The sequence below is a fragment of the Camelus ferus genome, chromosome 25 (assembly GCF_009834535.1).
Source record: "Camelus ferus isolate YT-003-E chromosome 25, BCGSAC_Cfer_1.0, whole genome shotgun sequence".
Classification (NCBI taxonomy): domain Eukaryota; kingdom Metazoa; phylum Chordata; class Mammalia; order Artiodactyla; family Camelidae; genus Camelus; species Camelus ferus.
Genome location: NC_045720.1, coordinates 28,977,957 through 29,001,093, shown reverse-complemented (window position 1 = coordinate 29,001,093; position 23,137 = coordinate 28,977,957). Strand labels below are relative to the sequence as shown.

At 35.7% G+C, this 23,137-nt stretch overlaps 1 protein-coding gene and 1 long non-coding RNA gene across 10 annotated transcripts in view; one reads left to right on the top strand and one right to left on the bottom strand.

The window, feature by feature from the left end:
* UBR5 (ubiquitin protein ligase E3 component n-recognin 5) overlaps positions 1-23,137 on the bottom strand; it is a 123,937-nt gene that overhangs the window by 10,808 nt on the left and 89,992 nt on the right. For 5 of the 8 annotated variants that reach the window (XM_032467730.1, XM_032467728.1, XM_032467726.1 and 2 more), the window contains exons 35-53: positions 20,623-20,746; positions 19,947-20,058; positions 18,918-19,049; positions 18,257-18,514; positions 17,450-17,718; positions 17,070-17,281; positions 14,252-14,482; positions 13,703-13,776; positions 12,322-12,494; positions 12,113-12,226; positions 10,993-11,213; positions 9,488-9,608; positions 9,297-9,401; positions 6,766-7,009; positions 5,280-5,391; positions 4,473-4,617; positions 3,571-3,701; positions 2,112-2,172; positions 30-205 (exon numbers count right to left, since the gene is read on the bottom strand). In XM_032467730.1, the coding sequence (XP_032323621.1) occupies positions 30-205; positions 2,112-2,172; positions 3,571-3,701; positions 4,473-4,617; positions 5,280-5,391; positions 6,766-7,009; positions 9,297-9,401; positions 9,488-9,608; positions 10,993-11,213; positions 12,113-12,226; positions 12,322-12,494; positions 13,703-13,776; positions 14,252-14,482; positions 17,070-17,281; positions 17,450-17,718; positions 18,257-18,514; positions 18,918-19,049; positions 19,947-20,058; positions 20,623-20,746 (3,015 nt within the window). The remainder of the gene's footprint in view (positions 1-29; positions 206-2,111; positions 2,173-3,570; positions 3,702-4,472; positions 4,618-5,279; positions 5,392-6,765; positions 7,010-9,296; positions 9,402-9,487; positions 9,609-10,992; positions 11,214-12,112; positions 12,227-12,321; positions 12,495-13,702; positions 13,777-14,251; positions 14,483-17,069; positions 17,282-17,449; positions 17,719-18,256; positions 18,515-18,917; positions 19,050-19,946; positions 20,059-20,622; positions 20,747-23,137) is intronic. The other 3 variants (XM_032467732.1, XM_032467729.1, XM_006192834.3) reach the window with 1 other exon arrangement.
* Positions 164-21,367, top strand: LOC106730704. Of its 2 annotated transcripts, none has more exons than XR_001367169.2 (4): positions 164-300; positions 1,083-1,165; positions 12,774-12,884; positions 20,679-21,367. It is a non-coding gene; the product is annotated as an uncharacterized LOC106730704 (long non-coding RNA). The 2 variants fall into 2 exon arrangements; XR_004315111.1 differs by lacking the exon at positions 20,679-21,367 and adding an exon at positions 17,113-17,248.

The window sequence follows — 23,137 nt, the reverse complement described above, 5'->3', positions numbered from 1 at the left end:
CAAATACAAGATAAGAGTTATTATTTTACCTGCCAATGTTTCTGAAACAGTTCAACCTTGCTTCTGTGTTTTTGCCCGGCCTTGGAGTATAAAATCCTCTTTTTCCAGGTTGGTAAAACAAAGGGGCGTTGTCATCACCGTCATCCGTATCATCTAAATCCATATCTACTACACTTCGACTAGAGCCATGACGCTTGCGATTTTCCTGATAATAAAATATCAGAGATTAAGCCCCAAGATTGACTTTTAACAACAAAACATGAACTGGTTCTCTAAAAATCACTCAAAAAGTAAAGTCTGGTAAGTAAAGTAACATTCATCTTTAAATGTAAATAAACTTTCAAATTCATCCTTTCACAATTGTTATGTATAAAACCTGGTGCCTGTTAAGTCTTTAACTTCTCTATTTGAATAAAATCACTTAATGAAACTCTGGTAGCTTCTTTCACCTCAAGTCCTCAAATATATTTTCCCTGGATATGGAATTCTGGACTGACAGTTCTTAAGGATGATGCTCTGTTGTCTTCTAGCCTTCACAGTTTCTGATGAGAAATCTACTGCCTTTCAAATCACTGTTTCCCTGTGTGTAAGGCACTATTCTTTGCTAGTTTCATCAGTTTTACGGCAGCTTGATTATGTGTCTAGACATAGCTTTCTTTCAGTTTATCCTGTTTAGGATTCACTGACCTTCTTGAATCTGTAAACCTATGTCTTGTACCAAATTTGGAAAGTTTTATCTATTATTTCTTCAAATATTTTCCTGTAGCAATCTCATTCTTCTCTTCTGGGGACTCCAATGACATGAATGTTTGACCTTTTGATACGGTCCAAGAGGTCTCTGAAACAGTTCCTTTGTTTGACATCTTTTTCTCTTTCTGTTATTCAGAATGGATAAATCTTTAAACTGAATGATACTTTCCTGTGTTATCCTCATTCTGCTATTGACCTATCCAGTGAATTTTGTTCTTTAAGACATTGTAGTTTTAATTCTAAAAATTTCCCTTGATTCTCTTTTAAAGTTTCTGTTTCTCTGTTGTGAACCTCTGCTTTTCCACTCATCAGTGTTTACCTTTATTTCACAGAACATGAGATAAAATCTTTGATAATTCCAATAAGTGGGTCATTTCGAGTTTGGCATATACTGATTCTTTTCCCAAAACAACTGGTGAGTCTCTGATGGTACTTTCTATGTTGAATAACTTTGGAGTGTATCCTGGACATATTGAGTATTAAACTGAAACTCCTGGGTCTTGTTAAAATTATATGGAAAATGTTGATGTTTTTTGGCTTTGGTCTGAACCTGGTTAGGCTCAGACTGGAAGTGTCACCTTTTGTGTGCAGTGGTTCTACTAAAATTAAGTTTTCAAAGCCTTTTAATTATATTGTTTGGGTCTGTCCTGCATATGTACCATTTGGGATAGCCTGGGACTTGGACATTGGTTTATACTATATTTTGTTTCTTAAAGCCTTTGCTATCTTCCAGGTAAGATGGAGTAACAGGGGTCAGCTCTACTCTCCTGCCTGAAACAATGCCATACCAGTTGTTTTTCAAGTTTTGACTTCCCTCTACTCTGTGTGCTGCTGTTTACTTTTCAGAACATTCAAGCAGTTCCTTTTGGGATTTTGTCCAGAGTTTTAAGTTGTAATTAGTGAGATAAGATTATATGCTGGCTTGCACTGAAGTTCTCAGAACTGTTACAGAGCCTCATCTGATGAATGAAATACATCATGCACTTAAAAAAGCCTTCCTCACTGCTATACCGTATGTCACATTTTCTCTCGATCTTTGGTACTCATTACTTCCTAGAGGAACAAGCCCAAGAATCCATAGTGCCTCTCTCCTTCTCTGCTATTAATTTAAGACATCTCTACATTAAAGCTTAATTCAGGCTGTGCTCAATTGGAGGCAGCCAGTGAGTGGGGTTACACTGAGCCTTAACCAAAACAATCCTGTTACTTGATTCTGTATATGAGACCTTTATAGTTATTTTTACTTTTTCTTCTACTGTAATCAAGCAAGACATAGTTTAAAGAACATACGGCTTTCCTCACTTTTGTGCAATTTAAATTCCAAGTGCTTATTATTAGTACATGTACAAAACATCCCTTACCTGTACCTTTTCTGAGGAGTCTAATAATCCAAGATCCAGGATACTATCAGCTCCATTTTCCCTAAAAGCAAACAAAATCTTTTGCATTCCACATAATCGAAATTTCTATCATTTAGTGTGGAGAAAACCATATGAATTTAAGCTTATAAGAATTTATAAATGCATTTAAGTTGTGAAGTAAATAAATACCTAGGATACTTACTAGTCTTAATGCAGTTCTAGGAGCAGAAATGTTAATAATATACAGAGAAAAAATGCTACATGTATGAACCAAGATAATGAACTAAATAAAGGCTACCTGACTTAAAATAAATGCAGTCTTCACAGGGGTAGTGAAACTTAAGCTCAGGGGCAGCCTTATAAAAGAACACAAAAATGTCCAGAAAGCAACTACAACAGGAATCAAATTCTCCAGTGTATTTAATTATTCTAGAATACTAATAAATCCACTGTCCATTCTATGAAGCTAGGTGACAGTAGTCAATATTATATATTATTGCATTCAATAGAAAATACTACCAAATTAGCAACACTTACAAATTAGCAACACTTACATATATTTATAAAAATCTTTTTATCAAAAATGCACATTAACTCACAACTTTTTCTGTAATGGGCTAAGCTGTATCAGTGTGCTGCCAGAAACAGGGAAGAAGAATAAAGATACGGTACATAAAAGAGGAGAAAAATGGTAACATCAGCAAAGAAAATAAACTTCTAGCAACAGTCTCTGGCTTAGACCATTCAAAGGCTCTGTAAAAGGTAAATGGGTGGAACACATAAGTGGCTGTTTGGTTTCAAGGCTACCCTCTTATCCATCTCTAGGACTGTATCTAATCTTATCTCAGTCAAATCATGACTAGTAGGGAAAAAAACAGACATTTTCATCTCAAATAACATTTCAGAGCCTCAAAATGGATATCAGAGTAGCCCCAGGATAGAAGGGCACAGAATAAGTATGGCATATCTTACTGTCACTTCTACCTGTCACCTGAGGAAAAGAAAGATAATTAACTGTTAGATTTTTTTTAAAGTTTTATATTAAAACAAATATATTACACAATATAAAGCAAAAATTTGCATGACTTTTAAGATATATCAGGAGGCCTAAAAGAAATTTCATGTTTTTGGAAGAACTTGGGGATTACACCCAATTCCTTGAAGATCTGGCCTCTGACATTAGGGGTATTCAGGTGGAGAATAGATGTACTTCTTGTAAGTAATTTCTAAATAAGGTTCATAAAAGATCTTTAGAACCTAAAGTGGCTGCTAAAATTCTGTCCTTCAAATACATGTGAAACTTGGCTATCTCACTCATGGATTTTAAGCCATTTCTTAAAAAACCACTTAAAGTCTTTTACTTTTTAGTATACACACTGAGATATGGTGACACCCACATCCTACAAAATGAAGTAGCTGATGTTTTAAACTAAAATGTCTTCCCAACTGTACACATTACCGTCCATGTGCAATAATGAGTTCCATGGCTTCGTCCACTCTTGCTCTCAGAGAATCTTCACTTGCTAGAAGCAGCAGCAGCTGAGCTGGGGATAATTCCAACAGCATGCCAGTGATTTTACTTGCAAATGCCTGTAAATGATGAACAAATGTTACTTGACTCTACTCTCTGAAACCTCTTGTCTAAATTAGTAGTCTTTTATTTAAAAAAAAAAAAAAAAGAACCTTGAGTAACAAATAGGAAAACTCCTGACCCAATAAAATACTTTATTAAACTGTAAGCTTGAGAACTCTGGTAGGGAACAGTCTGTGCACTAGCAGGCTTATTAACAAGGAGAAAGAAAAAGATGCCTATATTTAAGGCGAAGGATTTACTGAAAGAAATAGAATAGGTTTTCTCTGTTGTATTATTCTTTTGCTATAACATGAACATATAGCTATGTATAAAGACAAACAAAAACATAACTAGGTTATATGTTCACATTAAAGAAACCTCTCACAGAACATTCAAAATAAAATCTTCCTGTGATACCTATCAACAGTACACTATTTACAGTGAGTTCTAGCTACCACCTGGTAACAGATACAAAGTTGGCTTTAAAAAGTAACAATCTGTACAAATAGGGTACAAATAAATACACAGCACAGGTGAATTCTCTAGCACACAAGGAACTTTATTATAGGGAGGATGCCAACCTGGCATAGGTAGTAAAGACAAACCTCGAACTATATATAATTACTCTCTGATAAATGTTGCTTCTTTCCTTCCTAAGCTTTTTTTTATTACTGTAGTCCTAAACCACATGGCCTTCCAGTAGTGGACAACTTTTTAAAATATCAGCCTTAATTAAAAAACAAAAAGGGCACAGCCAGTTAAGAGGTGGCTAAATGCCCCGTACGTACTGGCTGCATGGCTTGTACACGGGGGTAAAGTCTCTCTCCGAGTGCCTGACGATGTGCCGGCAAAGGATCAGGATCATCACTAGGATTCCCTTCAGAGGCTGGTCTGAAGGGCCTCGTGTCGATGGAAAGCTGTCTTCTAAAATCTCTGAAACATGAATAAAGCTATTATGACTTCATTTCTCTTGTCTGCAGAATGAAAATACAACACAACTAGTAGCTGTGTTCCAACAACAAAGTTGGAAAACCAGCACTTAATGGTAGCTTCGGTTATGGTTACCAGGGTGGTACAATGCCTTAAAAATGGTGGTTGGGAAATAAAGATTATCTAGATTTTGTCACTTGAAAAATATCTAAATCTGAAATGTATATTTGCAGATCTGATTCTAATAGGACCTTAAAATACCAGAAATCAAGAGCCCACCCATAATTCCTGGAAATTTTAGTCAAAAGTAAAATGCCACCCATTCTAACAGGTGAAAAATTAAAAGGTTTAAATAACATAATTGCCACAATTAAAATTTTAAAACAAATCTGGGAAAGCATGATATGAAGTTAATAAAATTTTCAAAAAATTAGGAACTTGAGTGGGATAAATAAAAAGCCAACATAATTTCAACTGCCCCTGGGTTTTTAAAGCAGAACATTTTACTAACAGTTGGCTAGGATATTTTAGTTACTATACATATTAAATATATATTATTAAAACTTTCATCTTCTAAAAATCCACAGTTGAGATTCTTTTTTACAGGCCTATCTCCAATTCATCCAAAAAGGTGGTATTCGATAAAAGATACAAAATGGTCTCACCTGTCCCGGTCTCTCCGAGACCCTGCTCGCAAGCCGCTGCTCCTCCTCATCTCCCTTTCTCTCTCCCTTTCTCGATCCCTCTCTCCTCTGTTCCTTAATCTCTGCATTAAACCTGGAAAAAATTATGAAACACACTTTGTTTAGATGAACGTAAACACAACTGTTTTAAAGTCAATATGAAGACATAAGAAAAACGTAAGAACATGACAGCTGAAGATCATCTTCCTTAGTATCCGTGTTAGTGCCTTTCTGTCACTCTCCCCATCGTTTTGAGGGTTGGGAGTGACTGTAGAACGTACCTGAATAGAATATTCACTCAGTATTTATTTAATGAATTTACCCCCTTGTCATGTCAAAGCTGTGAAATAATGTGTTGCAACTGAGGCTTAGTTTCACCATAAAAAATGCTGAAATTTCTTACTTGTTTAGGGTCATATTTAAATATACTCTCTATTCCTAGTTTTTGGCATTAAGCATTATAGGCCACCCAGCTGTTATTACATTTAAAACCTTAAACATAAACCAAGGTATGGTTTCCTAAAGAGTATGCAGAAAAGTTATTTTGACATGTCATACTTCTCAGGTTTCCTCATTCACATCTGCCGATTTCTTTTTATCACAGGACTATAGAAAGTCAAATGGTGAAACTAGGTACTCGCCCTATTTTTTCAGCTTCAATTCTTTTGAGCTCATTCATCTTTTATGATGGCAGTTTACAGAACCCCAGGAAGATACACCTACAGCCTAGGTAAAACACAGGGTTTTGTTAGTAACTCCTATCTCAATTACCATATCCATCCGCCTGCAAAACTGACAGTCTTCTGCCCCTACCTGACATGAATCCCGAGTTTCATCTACTTAAGGCTATTGTTGTTTTCACAGATTTTTAAAATATGCTAATTATTATCTTAAAAATTAGGTAATAATACTAATCCCAAAGTGCTAATCCTCAAGGAAATAAAGCTTGCACCAGGATGTTAGCATAGAAAATCTTACTATCAAAAAAGCCTTGCTAAATTAAACAGTGAGGTTAGCAACAGCCAATTTACATATGGTTGCAAGCTCCATCTCACTGGGTAGCAACTCTGGAAATCTTACTTTGAAAAGCACTGCTCTAGATAACAGCATTTTTAGTATCTTACTAATTAAATACAGGGATTGGGGAAATACTGTAGTTTACTCTTTGAATTTTTATACTACCATAGATCTTAAACCCCTCACTCCCAAAACATGTAATAATTGAGACGATAAACTCAGTATTACAATCACAACCATTTATGAAAATAAATGTGGCAGTAAAAGAGCAAACTGCTGAACTGTCAATTAGAATAGTTTAAGCAAGATTAAATCATTAATCTAGAATAAAATTGCATAAAAATGTAAATATACTTTAAAGTCCTCCCACTATAAACACACATAACCATGATTATCATTGTTTTGATCAAGGAAAGAATCTGTACGTGCCTGTTATCTGCAGAGTACTTACTTGTGTGAGTGCCTTTGTTGGCATTTTGGATACAATCCAGATTAGGCAGTTTTTCATTTGACAAAAAAGCTTGTGCAATGGCTGTATAAAAACTTCGTGCCACACCACTGCCCTCTCCTGGTTCATCCTTAAATGTAACTTTTACTCTATGTACAGCCATAGGTGTAGTAGCACATCTTCGACCAAAGTGATTGTTAAGTTGCCTCATGGTCTGCTGAATAAGAAGATCTCGATCTCGATCAACCTATTAAAACACACCAACAAGAAGTATATTCAGTGTTGGAAACCACCTTGAAATTTTTCTATGTAAAATCTGAATGTCTAAGTTTAGGTTTTCCTTGACAGCTGAAATAGCTACACAGTGCCCTGGGTTCTCAAAACCGTCTATATTCCACATAAACAGCATTCTAAGTCATACAAGAATGTCCTACATTAAGTCAGGATAATGGAATTTAACTAAATTCTAACACTTTCTTAAGAGCTCTACTCAAAAACAGCAATTCATCCAATTTTAGAATATAGGATAAATTACAAGTAGATCAAGGAGTAAATTTAAAAACCAACAAAAAAAGCAAATCCTAGAAGAAATCACAGGATATTCCTTTGGTGACCATAGCAAAGTAAATACCACAGCAAAGTAAAACAAAAATGACAAAGTGGAAAAAATATTTGTACCTTTTGTTACCAACAAAGCTTTATGAATGGTGTATATATCACCTAGTGTTTCTTAAAAAAAAAAAAAGAAAAAAACAATGTAATAGGAAAAATGGTCAAGATATATCAGCAGTTCCAAGAAAAATATCCATAATATATGAATTATATGAAACAATGTTTAACTTTGCTCATAATAAGAGAAATGCAAGTGAAAACTGTACTGAGATGCCATTTCTTGCCTGTCAGATGTGGGAAAAAAACCTCAAAATCTGACAATGCTGGCAAGACTTTGGAGAAGCAAGAATTCTCATGTTGATGTTGCAAGTGCAAAAACATACAACCATTATGTAGAGGTATTTGCAATATTCGGCAAAATTATATGCACATAGCCTCAGACCTTGTGTCTGGGTTCCATGTCTAAGAATCTGTCTCAAAGACATGCTAGCCAAACAGAGAAACACAAGAGGCTATTCATCACACCACTATTTTTAACAGCAAAAGAGTGGAAACACATCCAAATGTCTACCAATAGGAAACTGGTCAAAAAAATTGATACAACCATAAAATGTAGTACTAAAATTAGGCAGCTGGAAAAAAGGCGGCAGAATACCTCTATATATAACCATGGCTTTCTCTCTGGGAGATACTGGTAACTGGGAAAAACAAGATGTAGTAAAATGTGTAATAGCACGCTAAGTGTCAGGGAGAGAGGTAATGAATGAACACACATGATTGTATTTTTTTGAAAGAGGGGAGGAAAATAAGCTAAAAATAGAAAACTTGAAAGGAGGCAGGGGGTACACACAGTAAAAGAGACAGGAATGGAAACTAGATTTCTCTGAATACAACTTTCTTCTATACAGAGTTGACCTTGCAACACTGTGGATATTTTACATTAATTATGAAACAAAATTTTAAAGGGGGTGAGCAATCCCTGAAAAAACAAAAGCAAAATGAAACAAAAGGCCCTAATTATGTGGAGATGAGAAAGCAAAATCTCACTTAGAGGAATTATTTCAAGTAACTTTAAAACAATGTAATCTGACTCTACATCTCCAACTGGATATGCTCTAATAACAAAAAACTGCAAATGAATCTAAGCTATCTTCAGTCATTTTGTTGACAGTAGTGTTGATGCTGGGACTCTAAGGCTGCTGTGTGCATGCTGTGGGACAGAAGCAAATGAGTGATCTTATCAGTGTTGCTGGGAAGCTGGATATTATTCAGTTCAGAAGAAAGACAATAAAGACTAAAAGGTGAAAATAAAACAATTTTGTGGTCCTAAATCATTTTGAGTCAGGAGTATCAGTATGAACTCATGACAGAATTTTCTTTTTTTAAAGGGGCATTTCCTAGTTCTTTCCACTAAAAGGCCTAGAGACAATGACCAACCCAATAGGCAGTGAGCAACCTAGAACCCAGATTATAATCTCAAAATTCAGTTTTCTGCTAAAGGAAACCAGGGCTTCTTGAAGAAATGGCTGATTTAAGGTCTGTGACAGAAAATACACAAAATGAGACGTACCAAAAAGTAAGGAAGTTATCAAAGATTATTGGAGTCATATCAAAAGGACTCATAAGCCAAAGACCCAGGACTCCCACTAGCCAAAGACAATTTGAGTATCAGTGGAATGAAGCGTATCAAAAGTTTAAATCCGTGTGTTCATGATACTTAAACAAACCCATTGCTCATCATTATAGGATGTTAGGAAGCCAACTGCCAGAGATAGCCACTACTCTAAATTTGGTGATTACCGTTTATTTCCTTTAAAATTTTAATTACACAGTATGTACCCCTAAATAAAATAGTTATTTTTTGGTTTTTAAACTTTATATAAATGGCATACTATATGTATAGTATAAGAAAATCTAAATACCTTTACCTCTAGTGATAAATCTCTTGACTGCTGATTTCTCAGTTTTTCCATTTCTCTACGGAATTTTGATTCTTTTACCTCAAAACCACCCAATTCAGTTAGGATCTTTAAAAAAAAATGCATGACAGAATTATTCTCTGAAATATGTTCTTATCAGGCAGAACAGAATGTAAAGTTCTCAAAATACATACTGATCCAGGTTCTGCTCCAACATCCTCCATGAAAACCCTGCCGAACAGTTCCAAAGAAAGGCGCCAGCGTCCTAGCAGCATGTCATGGGAAATGACCATTCCCATGAAGCTACACTGTGGCCTGTAAGAAGTTTAAGGGGAGAAAGGGAAGCAATTTAGCCAATGCTAATAATTTCCTGGGTTTTGGTCAATAACAGTAACTTACCTGGTCTTTTAATATTCTGTTCTCTTAAGTACTTCAGAACCACACCTCTCTAATGCAGAACTTTTCTACAGAGACTCATTCCTTGCAGAACTTCCCATTTTTACTCCATTATTCCTTCTGTCCTTTACATAAGGATTCATCCCCAGGATGCTGCCTCTGTTGTCATGTTTCATTTTACCTCCTCAAAACTTTCACACTGGACCAGAATTCCATTGTGTTAAATATATCAACTTCAATTATACTCAACTCAAACTCAACCTGGTGAAGCTGAGTATGGCCTCTTCACTACCATGACACTGCACCCTGAGTTCCTTCAGTAGTACCACTTGTTTTCGAAAGAAATTTAAATTTGTTCTTCCCCTAGTTCCTCCAGAGTGATGAAGTCCTTTGTGAGTTTCTCTTCCTATCCATGGCTTCCTTTCCATCACCAAAGGCAATATTCTACTTTATCCCCTCCTTTATTTTACCACTAGCCAGAAAGAATAAACAGCTTGTCCCTCTACCACTAATTCTTCTCTCCTTCAATCTATCTGTGTCTACACATTCTAATCATCTCAGCTCAGACCATGTTGTCTCTAGGAAGCTTGGGCCATCCCAGTCCACAACTATTCCTCGCTTTTTATGGTTGTTAGACAAGATACATTTAGTTTCTTAAACTAGCTTAACTCTTCTTAAGCAAAAAACAAACAAACAAAAAAACCAAAAACGACCAAAAACCATGGAGCATAAAGCAGATACTCAATAATTCATTAGGTGATTAGCCATACTGAACCACAGTATACACTAGCAAATTTTTATTGGGAAAGCAAAGAACCTACCTCTTGCAACAGAATGACTGAATGGGAACTTGACAAAGGAGCAGGCCCAAGCGAGTGTGAAAGTCATAAATCTAGAAAGCTCTTTTATTCCCATGTTTCCCCCTGCCCCCTTAGCTAAGCTGCTGGTAACAAATGTGTAACTGGCAGTTTGACATGGATATATACTTTAACTCAGTACTGAACGTTAAAAACAGTCAGAATTTCCTCGATAAAGTGAGGAGAAAATCAGAATGTCAATGACAAAATAGTCACAAAAAACCCCCCAAATCTAATCTAACAACAGCAAAAAAAATCCCCATCTAATTTAATATTTAAATATCTGATTATAAACTAGGAAAACACAAATAATAGCATTTCATTCTATTAGTCATATACAAATGAAATACAAAGTAAATTATAAATTTTCTAAATAAAAATTCTTACAAAAATTATAGCAGCCATAAAGGAATGGAAAGGAAAAACTGTCTTCACTTAGCAAGTACCTGAAAGATGTAAGAGGTGGTCCTTCACTTTCAGTCAGTCCTATTTCTGCTAGTAAACTGCTTTTCAACTGTGCAGCGAGATCATGAGCAGATGGCCCTGGTTTTGAACTCTCAGCTTCTTCTGGTACCACATTCTGTTCCTCCCCTTCCTTTTTCTGTCGATTTTGCATGTTCATTACATTTTTCAAATTGGCAGCATAAGACATTTTAGTTGGAAGAACCTATGAATTTTTACATTTAAAAGTCAGATATTAAAAAAATAAACTGAATAGACTTCCTTTTCAACTTAGTCCACAGAAATCACATGGAAGTTAAATAATTCCTTTCTGGCACTTCAATTACAAAGATGCAACCTATTTTTTGTCTGTCTGATTCCCCTAGAATCAATTCCAGTGCATTTACCACAGCAGCCTCAGAGAACTTTTAAAGGTATCTTTATAGTATCTGTGGTTACTTAAGTGACTTATGTACACAAGATTCTCTTTTATCATTTAGGTAATAAAGAAAATTCTATTGTAGTTGAATACAGTGTCTCCCATGTCTGTTCTTAAATGTAGTATTACTTCTTCATTGTAGAAACAGTACAGTATTCTTTTAGGCTCTCAAATCAGACTTTTACCTAAAACTAGATCTGTCACTTAACTAGCTGTCTAATAATAGACATTCTCACATGAAATTTATATAATCTCTCCAAGCCTTACCCATGAAATCAGGACAACAATGTTTTCTACCCAACATGGTTATAAAGAGTAATTGAGACTGCCCAGGAGACAGAATTTTATTCAACAAATGTTAGGTATCATTATTAATATTACTTTATTTATTCACATTCTAGACTAAAAAAGAAAAGTTATATATTTATAAATTTAAACTTTCTGCATTACAATAGTTAACTGAAACAAGCAAAGCATATCATGAAACTGCCATTTTATAGGTGAAGTAACCTGACATACAGCAAGTTAGTCTCAAAGCAGACTAATGACATCACAGACTAATTCCTTTAATTATGTCATAAGAATTCCTGCTACTTCCATTATTTGGGGAAATACAATATTCTGAATTAATGCATTTCCAAAATTCTGGATGCTGGTGTTAAGTGTTCAGTTTTTCACTATCTTACCTCAAGGCAGTTTCTGTCCACTGTAACCTCCATGAAGCATTTCCCACTACTGGCAGATGAAGAATAAAGACCCTGACTTGGACGGCCAAAAAGATCCTCCTTTCTAGCATTTGGCTGGAATTGTAACAGAAATATTACAGTTACATTCAACACTTTAAAAAAGTAAAGTCAACCAAAAAGAAACCTCAAGACTAGTTTATTTAAATCACCTGCAACAGATGTGGCTGATCAGCCAAAGGGATGGCTTCAGCCAGAGGCACTTCAAATGGATTTGGGGGTATACACCCAAGAAATGTCATTGAGTCTGAGCGTCGGAAAAATGGATGGTTTTGGCCAGTTTCTGCAGGAAGAGAGTCATCATCCTTATCATTCAAAGTAGCACCTAAACAAAAAGAGAGATGTTTTCTTAGAAAAAATAATTATTGGGGAAGGGTAAAAGAATCTTCATCTGCTCAATCCAAAATTCCTTTTATCTCTATAAAATTTTAATGCCACTCAAAATCAACAGTCCAAACTTTTGGTAATATTTTAAAATGACAACTTAAAATACTACTTTAAAGTGGTTAAAATGATAAAGTTTATTTATGTGTATTTTAACATAATAAAAACTTGCAAAAAAAAATTAGCAGTAACAAATACTATTCTATTTTGTTTTGGACAGATGTTATCCACATCCACCTCTTCTTCACTCTAGAGATTCAGACCAGAACACAGTCAGTTTCCTGAGCATATTTAGGACCTGGCTTACTAATGACTCCAAAAGGAGGAGATGGTAAGTAGCTGAAATTTGAGCACTTGTTTACTTATAAATTGTTTCCTTTATAAGAAGATAAACAGAGAAATGTCTAAGCAACTCATGCGTCCCAACAGGCAAACAGCACAGCAACACCAACCCCTTTAACAGAATAAAACTTTTGGCAGTGCTTTACAGCTTGCTGTGAAAATAGTGAGCTATGGCTGGGTTCACAAGAAAGGGTAGTTAAGTCAGTTGTCTTTCCCAGAGGTGAATAAAAGTACTAGCTGATAATAAGGAACAGGCAAGTGGACTATTTGACCCCACTATAAAAATATTTTAATTCTACTTGAAATAGTATCTGAAAACTACAAAAAAAGAGTGGAGAAGATCCCAAAATTTCTTGAGTTTGGAGTATTTCCTTTTTTTATTGCATTAACTGCTGAGTTTTGATAAAATTTGGAAGTTATAATTGGTATTTTCCATTTTCTTGAATAAATCTTACATCAATATTAACAAAGGTTCTGGCTTTATCTAAACATACGTAACACCTACACACTTAAGAGAAAAGGTAAACATTAACACTAAGAAATGCAAAGGAGGGATACAAAATAAAAATAGAAAAAAAAAATCAACTACTGAAAAGTTCATAGTATTTCTATAATTCATCCTTATTTATGAAGTAACTAATGCAAGGATGTAAAAGGAAAAATGGACAGAAAGTGTAAGAAATGGGACATAGAGAAGAAAAGAGAAATCCCCACCCAGACAGAAAACAATGAAGTTAAAAAGCTTGAAGGGGAAATACTGAGGCAGCCATTTCTTGAAGTAGATTAGCAGATTTTCTGTACACTAACTTTGATTGGTGTCATCATCATTTTCATGTTCTGAATCTTCATTATCAATACCCAGTTCCAAGAGTTCTCGTGTCCTTTAAAAAGACAAGTGAGTCATTTTACATGAAGTACTCATGCTATATGAACAGGAGCAAAGGTGGTGGGAACTATAAGCAAAACGTACTTAAAAGGTCTGTTTAGGATCTAGCCAATTTGAAACACTGTGTCAAGTTTAGACTTTGGGAATGGTGGATTCATCAGCCAAATGTACTACAATTCCTAAACAGGCTCAAAAGAAGCAAAAGGCTAATCATACCAAGAAATAGTGAGTACGATAAACAATCAGGATAAACTATCTCAACCATAAAGATTAAATGGATTCTTAGGTTTCATGTATTAAGTTAGGAGTAGTTATGGAGAAAGGCTGGACAGACTCAAGCCCACCTTCCCACTATTTCTCTTTTGGAATGTTGTTCTCCTTCTCCAAAAATCAGAAAATGTACTGAGGTACTAATGGAGACCCTACTGAGCAAGTACTTCTTAAATCAATCTCATGGCAAGTACGGATACCTTTTGCGTTCCAGTTGAGGTGTATCCAAGGTTGTCTGCTGATTCATTGCTTTAATCCAATATATAAGGGCTTGAAAAACATATGCCACATGCTTCAGTGAGCAAACATCCAAAACTGGAAGAACATCGGAATGCTCATCATTATGAGACCTCATTAAAGACAGGGCATAATTTAGGAAGTCCCCTCGAGCAGACATCATTCCTTGTCGGGCACTAAGCAATGTGGCACGTCTGTAGGAGTGAAAAGATATGAAAATGTTTACAAAAAGAACACAAATGTGAAATTTACCAATTTTATAAATATGCAAAATTAGAAACTGAGACTATCCATAAATAAAAATTCATTAAGCCTGGGCTCTGCTTTAGAAATATAACCATTGTGTATGATTTACAGTACTGTACATTTATAAAGGGAAGAAATTCAAATGTCCTTTGGAATGGCAGAAGGTACTCCTTCCCTAAAGACAACGATTCTAAAACTTCAGTGTCCGTCCATCAAAATCACCTGGAGAGCTTGTTGAAACATGTAGTTGGACCCACCATTTGTATTTCTAACAAGCTCTTAGATGATCTTGATGCAGCTATTTTGGGAACTACACTTTGAGAACCACTGCCTAAAATGACGCCAAAAGCAAAAAAAAAAAAAAAAAAAAAAAAAAAGATATAGCACTGGACTTTATCTAAATTAAAAAACGTATGTCCTTCAAAGACACCTTCAAGAAACTGAAAAGACAACCCACAGAATGGGACATAATTTCTGCAAATCATATCTGTTAAGGAACTTGTATCCAGAATACAGAAAAGAACTCATACAATTCAATAGTAAAAAGACAAGCCAATTAAAAATGGACAAAGCTTCTAAATAGATATTTCTTCAAAGAAACACAAATGGCCAATAAGCACACGAAAAAGATGCTCAACATTATTAGCCATTAGGGAAACATAAATCAAAACCACAATGAGATCCCACTTCACACCTGCTAGGATGCCTATAATCCAAAAGACAGATACTAACAAGTGTTGACAAGGATGTAGAGAAACTGGAACCCTTATACACTGCTACTGGGAATGTAAAAATGGTGCAGTCACTCTAGAAAATAGTCTGGCAGTTCCTCAAAAGGTTAAACAAAGAAAATTACCATATATTCTAGCAATTCCACAACTAGGTATATACCCAAGATAACTGAGAAGACGTATCTACACAAAAACCTGTACACAAATGTTCATAGCAGCATTATTCATAATAGTCAAAAGGTATAAACAACCCAAATGTCTGTCAACTTATGAATGGAAAAACAAAATGTGGCATATCCATACAATGGAAATAATGTATTGATACATGCTAAACAAGGGTAAACCTTAAAACTATTATGCCAGGTAAAAGAAACCAGGCATGAAAGACCACGAGTCCATCTATATGAAATGCCCACAGGAGGCAAATCCATAGAGACAGAGAGTAGATCAGTGTGGTGGCTTAGGGTTAGAAAGCAGGGGAAAATGGGAGGTGACTCCAAATGGGTATCGGGTTTCTTGTGGAAATGAATATAGTATTCCAATATGAATTGTGATGATGGTTGCACAGCTCTGAATATTCTCAAAACCACAGAACTGTATACTTTAAATGGGTGAACTATATGGTATATGAACTACATCTCAATAAAGCTATTATATTAGAGTAAGAGCAAGAGAAAAAGGGGAACCCTATCACCAATTAAGTTCTATTAAAAATCCATCTTCTTTGGGGTAGTGACTAGCCTAATGAAGACAAGGCTTATGCTTATTGGTGAAGCAGGCTTCGAAGGACGGGAAAGCTGCTGCCTCTCAAATCTTTACTCTAATTCAGATCTCTCTGCCAAGCATTCAATTTTGCATACTAGACACTTCCACTAAATTCTCTCCCAGTTCTCAACATGTTCAAAAGCAAGTATGTCTACTCCACTCCTCTAGATTTTTCTCTTAATTTTCTTACTAGTTATTCAGAATCAAAATCTAAATGTAAATTCTGCCTCCTCCTGCTCCATCCCCCAACAAGGTCCTAAAATCTGTTTGTATGATTTCAATGCTTCTCTCTCCTCATCACTGGCCTTCACTGACCTACTTTAGTAACTGTTATTTCTCTTCTGAACTCCAACTGTAGTCTTGTTAAATTTCCAAAGCAGCCTCCTGGACCCTTGTCTTTCCCCCATTTACGATCCACTCAAAGCAGTAAGGTGGTTTAGCCTGAGGCAACGCTAGAACCAAATCCTAGAACTTTGCCTTTTGGTATGGGACACTCACTATACAGCACTGCCACTAGTCTAGCGTTCAATGTTTGGGTTAATTTCTAGTTCTGAAAAAGGTCATCTTATAATTGAATAGAACAAAACAAATACATAAAGAAACACGTCAATTCTGATTCAATAGGCTGGGGGAGGTAGAAAAAGAAGTTTGATTTGAGAAACGAAAAGAGCAGCCTGGGTAATTACACAGACTTTCCTCTTCCCAAGCACAAAGTACATTCATATTCAATCATAGTCAAAATAAGTCTTTCAATGAATATATGCCTTCCGAGGATGAGACAAGGATGTAGACCAACTACTTCAAAAATGGAAAGTATTTAGTGTCAGATTCCTACAGTATGAATGAATTTTTAAAAAACAGCTTGGATTATAACTTATTTTGCTTCAACGACACAATTTAAAAGAAGTAATGATGAAAGGCACTTATTTCCTCCTTTATAACAGAATGAGGTCTTATGTAATAGAAATCAAAAAGCTCTAAATTTCTAGGATATAAGGGTTCTGTCTAAACAAATAAGCATATACAAAGAATTTCATACCGTCTGCCTTCAAGGGTTCGTAAACTAGCCTCTTCTCGTGCAGTCATCCTTTCCCTTCGAGCTGAATTCTGAGAAGCATGAAGAGGATGATTTGGATGTCCCGGATCACCAGCAGATGCTAATGCAGAACCATAACGTAATTGAGCTTCAGTAGAATCCATAATACTGACCATCCAGTTCCAAGTGGGAATAAGCTTTTCTTCTACATAGTTCTACGAAGACCAAACTAAAATAGTTAAAACTATCCAGATAAAGTCAAATTTGATAGAGTAGTATGATACAAACATTTAACTCCTAACATTATTTCCCATCATACTGGAATTCTCATGACAGACAGCCAAAAAATATATTTGAATGGGTAACTTTTCAATGGTTCATACCTGTAAGTTTACTGCATCTTGGTAAGTCAGTTTCACAGCTGCTGGAATCTGAGAGTATACTAGGTGATTATACTTAGGAATAAGGCCCATCAAGTCCGAGATTTGCCTGATGACAATGCTATAAGCCCTGGCTAAACTGCTTGCAGATGTTAAGTAGCTGCTGGCATTGCTAGCTTCCAAAGCAGCTGCTGCAGCGGCAGCACTCGTGCTGATGGTACCACTCCGGCGTAAGTTTGAAGGATCAATGTAAATCAACCCCGCTGAACTTGCTGTAAGGAAAAGAAGGACAACCACAATAAACTAATGTCAGTCGCTAACTGTGTTTCTGTAACACTGTATATATTTAAATAAGCTAAAAGATCAATTACATTAGCAAATATGGTAAATGAGCATTTTCTCAAACCACACTAATTTAGGGAGGGGAATGATAAAGGGGACAAAAATTACTATGTTCTCAACCAGAGGCAGTTTTGCCACTGTATCCCCAAAAGGGGACACTGGCAATGTCTGCAGACATTTTTGGTTGTCACAACTGGTGGGGGGTACTACTGGCATCTAGTGGGTAAAGGTCAAGGATACTGCTAAACATCCTACAGTGCAGGGTCACAAAGAATTATTCAGCCCAAGGTAGCAATGGTACAGAGACTGAGAAACACCGCTATAAGCATATGCAAATAATTTTTCTATTTGAACTCAGCAAAACAATGAAGAACTATTATGAAACCACTTAATTTGTTCTCTAGAAGAATATGCCTAATTTTTAAACCCATCTAAGCACACTTAGGATTACCAAGTTTTCAGACTTGCCTGCTGGCGTGGATGTACTGGAAGGGGCTGTGCTAGCTGCCCGCTGATGCTGGGTGTTGCGGACAGCCCACTGCATGGAACGGGGAGCTTGGGCAGCACCGTTGGCATGGGAGCTATTTGTGGTTCTCTCTAATGGCTCATCAAGCATAAAGGTCTCCTGTTCTATGTCATCACTCTGACTACTGCTGCTGTCAGAATCACTTGAGTCATTTGATTGCGAATCGTCTTCAGAAAAGAAGGCAGGAACACTGCTTGCACCTAAATTTTTCATTTTTAAAACCAAAATCATTGTGAGTTTGTTGATACTTAAAATTACCGTGTACCCCCCCTCATTCAGGCAAATACACATATAAAACAGAATGCTAGACTGTATTCAATAGTCCACAAAACCCATTATTAAAACAGTTTAACTAGAATACTTTCAAATGAACGTTAAAAATAATTCATTATTTAAAAACCAGATATGCAAAAACAAAAAACAAAAAACCCCCCAAAAACTCAAAAGTCATTGAAATCATTGTCTTCTTCACTAACACCTACAGAGGGATAAAGTTATAAAAGGGGTTAGCCACCTTTGTGCATATTCTACTGAGCAGTTTAACCAATTCTACATACATAGCCTTACTATAAGCAAGAAAGTTGCTAAGATAAGGTAACATACCTGCTTCTGAGCCAGCAGTTGCTGCAGTGACAACACTTCTACGCCCACTAGCATTATCTTGGTTGCTATGGTTACTTTCACTGTCACTTTCTGTTTCAGCAGCTGCTAGCAAGTCCAGCTCCATGTCACTCCCTAGCAAAAATATTTAAATAATAAGGAAAAAAAATACAAATTCACTGTGGATCAAGACAGGGTCTGATAAGCCAGAATATCATAAGGGTGGGAACTAAGAGGAGTTGGGGGGAGGGTTGAGGGGGTGCCAGAGAAGTGATAACTACTAGAGAATGCATAACTGCCTGCTTAGCAGAAGAATGACTAGGTAAATCATTGTACTCAGTGGACACTGTGATTCAAAATCTGTCCTGCACAGCCTCAGGTAAAAAATGTTAGGTAGGAGGACTTCAGACAGTGGGCAAGCTCTGGGTTACATCCACTGCTCCATTTTCATGTTTTACATATTGGGATTCCAAGAGGGGAAGGAGGTCAAAAATGTGTATCCTTTGTATTTCAAAATATATACACATGTCAAAACATATAAACTTATAAATTGTCAACATGTGTAGCTTATTATGTCAATTACACGCCAATAAAGCTGATCCCCAAAAGTCTATCCTACAGCACTAATAAGAATGGTTATGGTCACTATGAAGCAAAAACCCAAAATGATTATTGTAAGTGAAAAAAACAGTCACAAAATTTACGCATACAATACCCCAAAGACATGATGGGATGGGGACAGTACGGGGGAGACGGAAAGTAAAAATACAAACTGTTAACATCTAGGTGGGATTATGAGTATATGGGTCATTTTCCTGTTCTCTAATTTTCAAATGTTATGTAGTTATGATCATTTTAGTTTCTAAAAGCCTTTTAAGAAAATAGAAAGTATAAACCAAAAGGTAAAGAGAGAAGAAAACAAAATATGTTGAACATTTCACTAAACATCAAATATGGCTTTTCTCTGAAATAATCTCTCTTAAAGGGACCATATTTACTCATACTGAATAATTTCTCAAATAACCTGCATACCGTCCTCATCATGCTCATCATGTTGTCCCTCTGCTTCAGCATTTTCTTCCCCATGTTCCTCCTGTTCGTCATGATGATCCTCTTCTCCAGCCACACCCTCCACCACCTCAACCTAAATCCAGATCTTATTTGTAGACAATCAAGATACATAATAAACCCACATCTCTACCAGTATTCCTCAACAGCAATTAGAATTTTCATTTACTAGTGATCAACTTGCTATAAAAAATTATGCAAACATACTCCAATGTTTAAAATTAGGTCCATACACAGAACCTTAAAACCTGAAGTGTAACAACTGTGTGGGGAGTCTAAGTTTTTTTTAAAGTTCTGCAATTATAAAGTTTACCTAATTAATATGCAGTATCCTCTCTATCTTCAAATACATTGCACAAAACTACTAAAACTTTTTTTTAACACTGAGAATATCTTTTTCATGAACCCTCAAGTGGAACAAGTTTGTTTCCAGTTTCTTATTATTGAGCAAATCAAGGATTATTAAAATATTTTAAGATGTATAACCATAAATGAAAACATGTAACCAAAGTCTTACACGCTGGACACATATACATGTAATAGTAGTAAGCCACTAGTAATAAAACTTCTAGTGACTACTTTCCCCTTCCTTCTTAAATACAAGCCTCTCATCTACCACAGTTATAACAATTAAAACCACCTCTTCCACATCTGCTGAAACAATGTCATCCTGTTCTTCATCTCTGCCCCGAACAGGCTGCGACTGGCTGATGCGCCTCTGCTGTGGGTTCCGGATGATGTAGGATGACTGGGACTGGCTGGAGCTGTTAAGGAATCAGATTATGAGCACACTGCTGCCGCCCCCCTGACAGACAGCACAGACTCTCATGCTTCTCAGTGTTACTCAATGTGATTCACTTGTTAGGATGTTATTTTAAATCCGACGTAAAATTTCTTGGAAACTGGTAATAATTAACCTATAGTATATCGGAAAATATGAACCTCAAAGAAATAATTTTACCATAGAGACTTAATTTATAAATCTTAGAATTGTTTTTACTTTTTAGTAAGTCATTTCAAATCTATGGTAATGCATATACTTTCATGAGTCCTTCCCACTGAAATATTTCTACATGAAAGATTTTTCCTTTTCTATTGCTTTTGATACGAGCAGCCTTCAATTTCCAAATGCTCTGATAGCAGCACTCATCCACTAACAGAAGTGCGCTTATTACAAGTGACCAACTCTTTAAGATACCTAATTAACATGACCTGCTTTGCATCAGCTTATTAACCATGACTTCCTGATGAGTATGGGAGAGAAGTTCAAAAGTAAGATTTTTTAAATAGAATCACCAACTTCTAAGTATATATCTGAAGGGAACTCTAATTCGAAAAGATACATGCACCCCAATGTTCATAGCAGCGCTATTTACAATAGCCAAGACATGGAAGCAACCTAAATGTCCATCAACAGATGACTGGATAAAGAAGTTGTGGTATATTCATACAACGGAATACTACTCAGCCATAAAAAAGAAGAACATAATGCCATTTGCAGCAACATGGATGGACCTAGAGATCGTCATTCTAAGTAAGCCAGAAAGAGAAAGAAAAATACCATATGGTATCACTCATATGTGGAATCTAAAAATAAAAGACAAATGAAATTTTATATAAAAGAGAAACAGACTTACAGACATAGAATACTGACTTGTGGTTGCCAGCAGGGACAGGGATGGAAAGGGATAAACTGGGAGTTCGAGATTTGCAGATACTGACTGGTATATATAAAATAAACAAGTTTATACTGTATAGCACAGGGAACTATATTCAATATCTTGTAGTAGCTTACAGTGAAAAAGAATATGAAAATGAATATATGTACAATCATGTATGACTGAAGCATTGTGCTGTACACCAGAAATTGACACAACATTGTAAACTGACTGTGCCTCAATAAAACAAAGTACATCTATGTGTTTGTGTGTGTGTGTGTATATATAAAATAGAATATATCATATATAGAATGGAATATCACACAGCCATAAAAAAGAATGAAATGCCATTTGCAGCAACATGGATGTACCTACAGATTATCATACTAAGTGAAGTAAGTCAGAAAAAGGCAAATATGATATCACTTATATGTGGAATCTAAAACAATGATACAAACTAACAAAAATAGAGTCAAAGACACAGAAAACACACTTACGGTTACCAAAGGGGAAAGCGGGAGAGGGATAAATTAGGAGTTTGGGATTAGCAGATACACACTACTATATATAAAATAGGTAAACAACAAGATCCTACTCTTTAGCACAGGGAACTATATTCAATATCTTGTAACAAACTATAATGGAAAAAAATCTGAAAAATATACATATAACTAAATCACTTTACTGTGTACCAGATACTAACACAACACTATAAACCAACTATACTTCAATAAAAAATTTTTTTCATTAAAAAAAAAAACACATCTAAAAGAGGTTAAAGGACCTTTAAGTGTTAACACAGTGTTTTCCTCACCTCAGCTGCTCTGAGAAATGAGAATCAAACCAGAGACATGTGAAAACTCATCTTAGACACTCTGCTTTCAATAAATAGACTAGTCTCACTATGCTATTTAATACTAGAAATTTAAGTAACTGGTAATTCACAGAGACAGTGAATTATAAGGCATGTGGAGAGGCCAAAAGAAAATCTGAAGAGATAACACATGCTAACTGGTCTTATTTTGGTACTCATTTTATAATGTATAAACATTATCAAGTCACTGTGTGGTACACCCAAAACTAATGTAATATTGTATGTTAATTATACCTCAATTTTTTAAAAAAGAAAATATAAAAAGATGATAAGGGTATTTCCAACCAGTAAGATTTCAACATTTTCAATATTAAAATGTAAAAGTCAACATTATGTCAAGCCACAATTAATGATTCTTTTTAAAAAACATTCTGGAACAAACATCCACAAGACCAGCAGTACTCTCAAAGTAGTTACTTTAAGAGGTCATGCACTTAGTAGGTATGATGCCACCAATACACAAAACAGACTGCAACTCCCCATTAAGAAATGGAGCTTCATGGCTCTTCACACCATGATTCCATTTTTTCCCCACTAGACTTCCTGGCACAATGAAGCCCCACAGTCCTGAAATCCAGTCCAACAGTTGTTAAAATACTTTTTTTTTAAGTTTTGGGGACTTC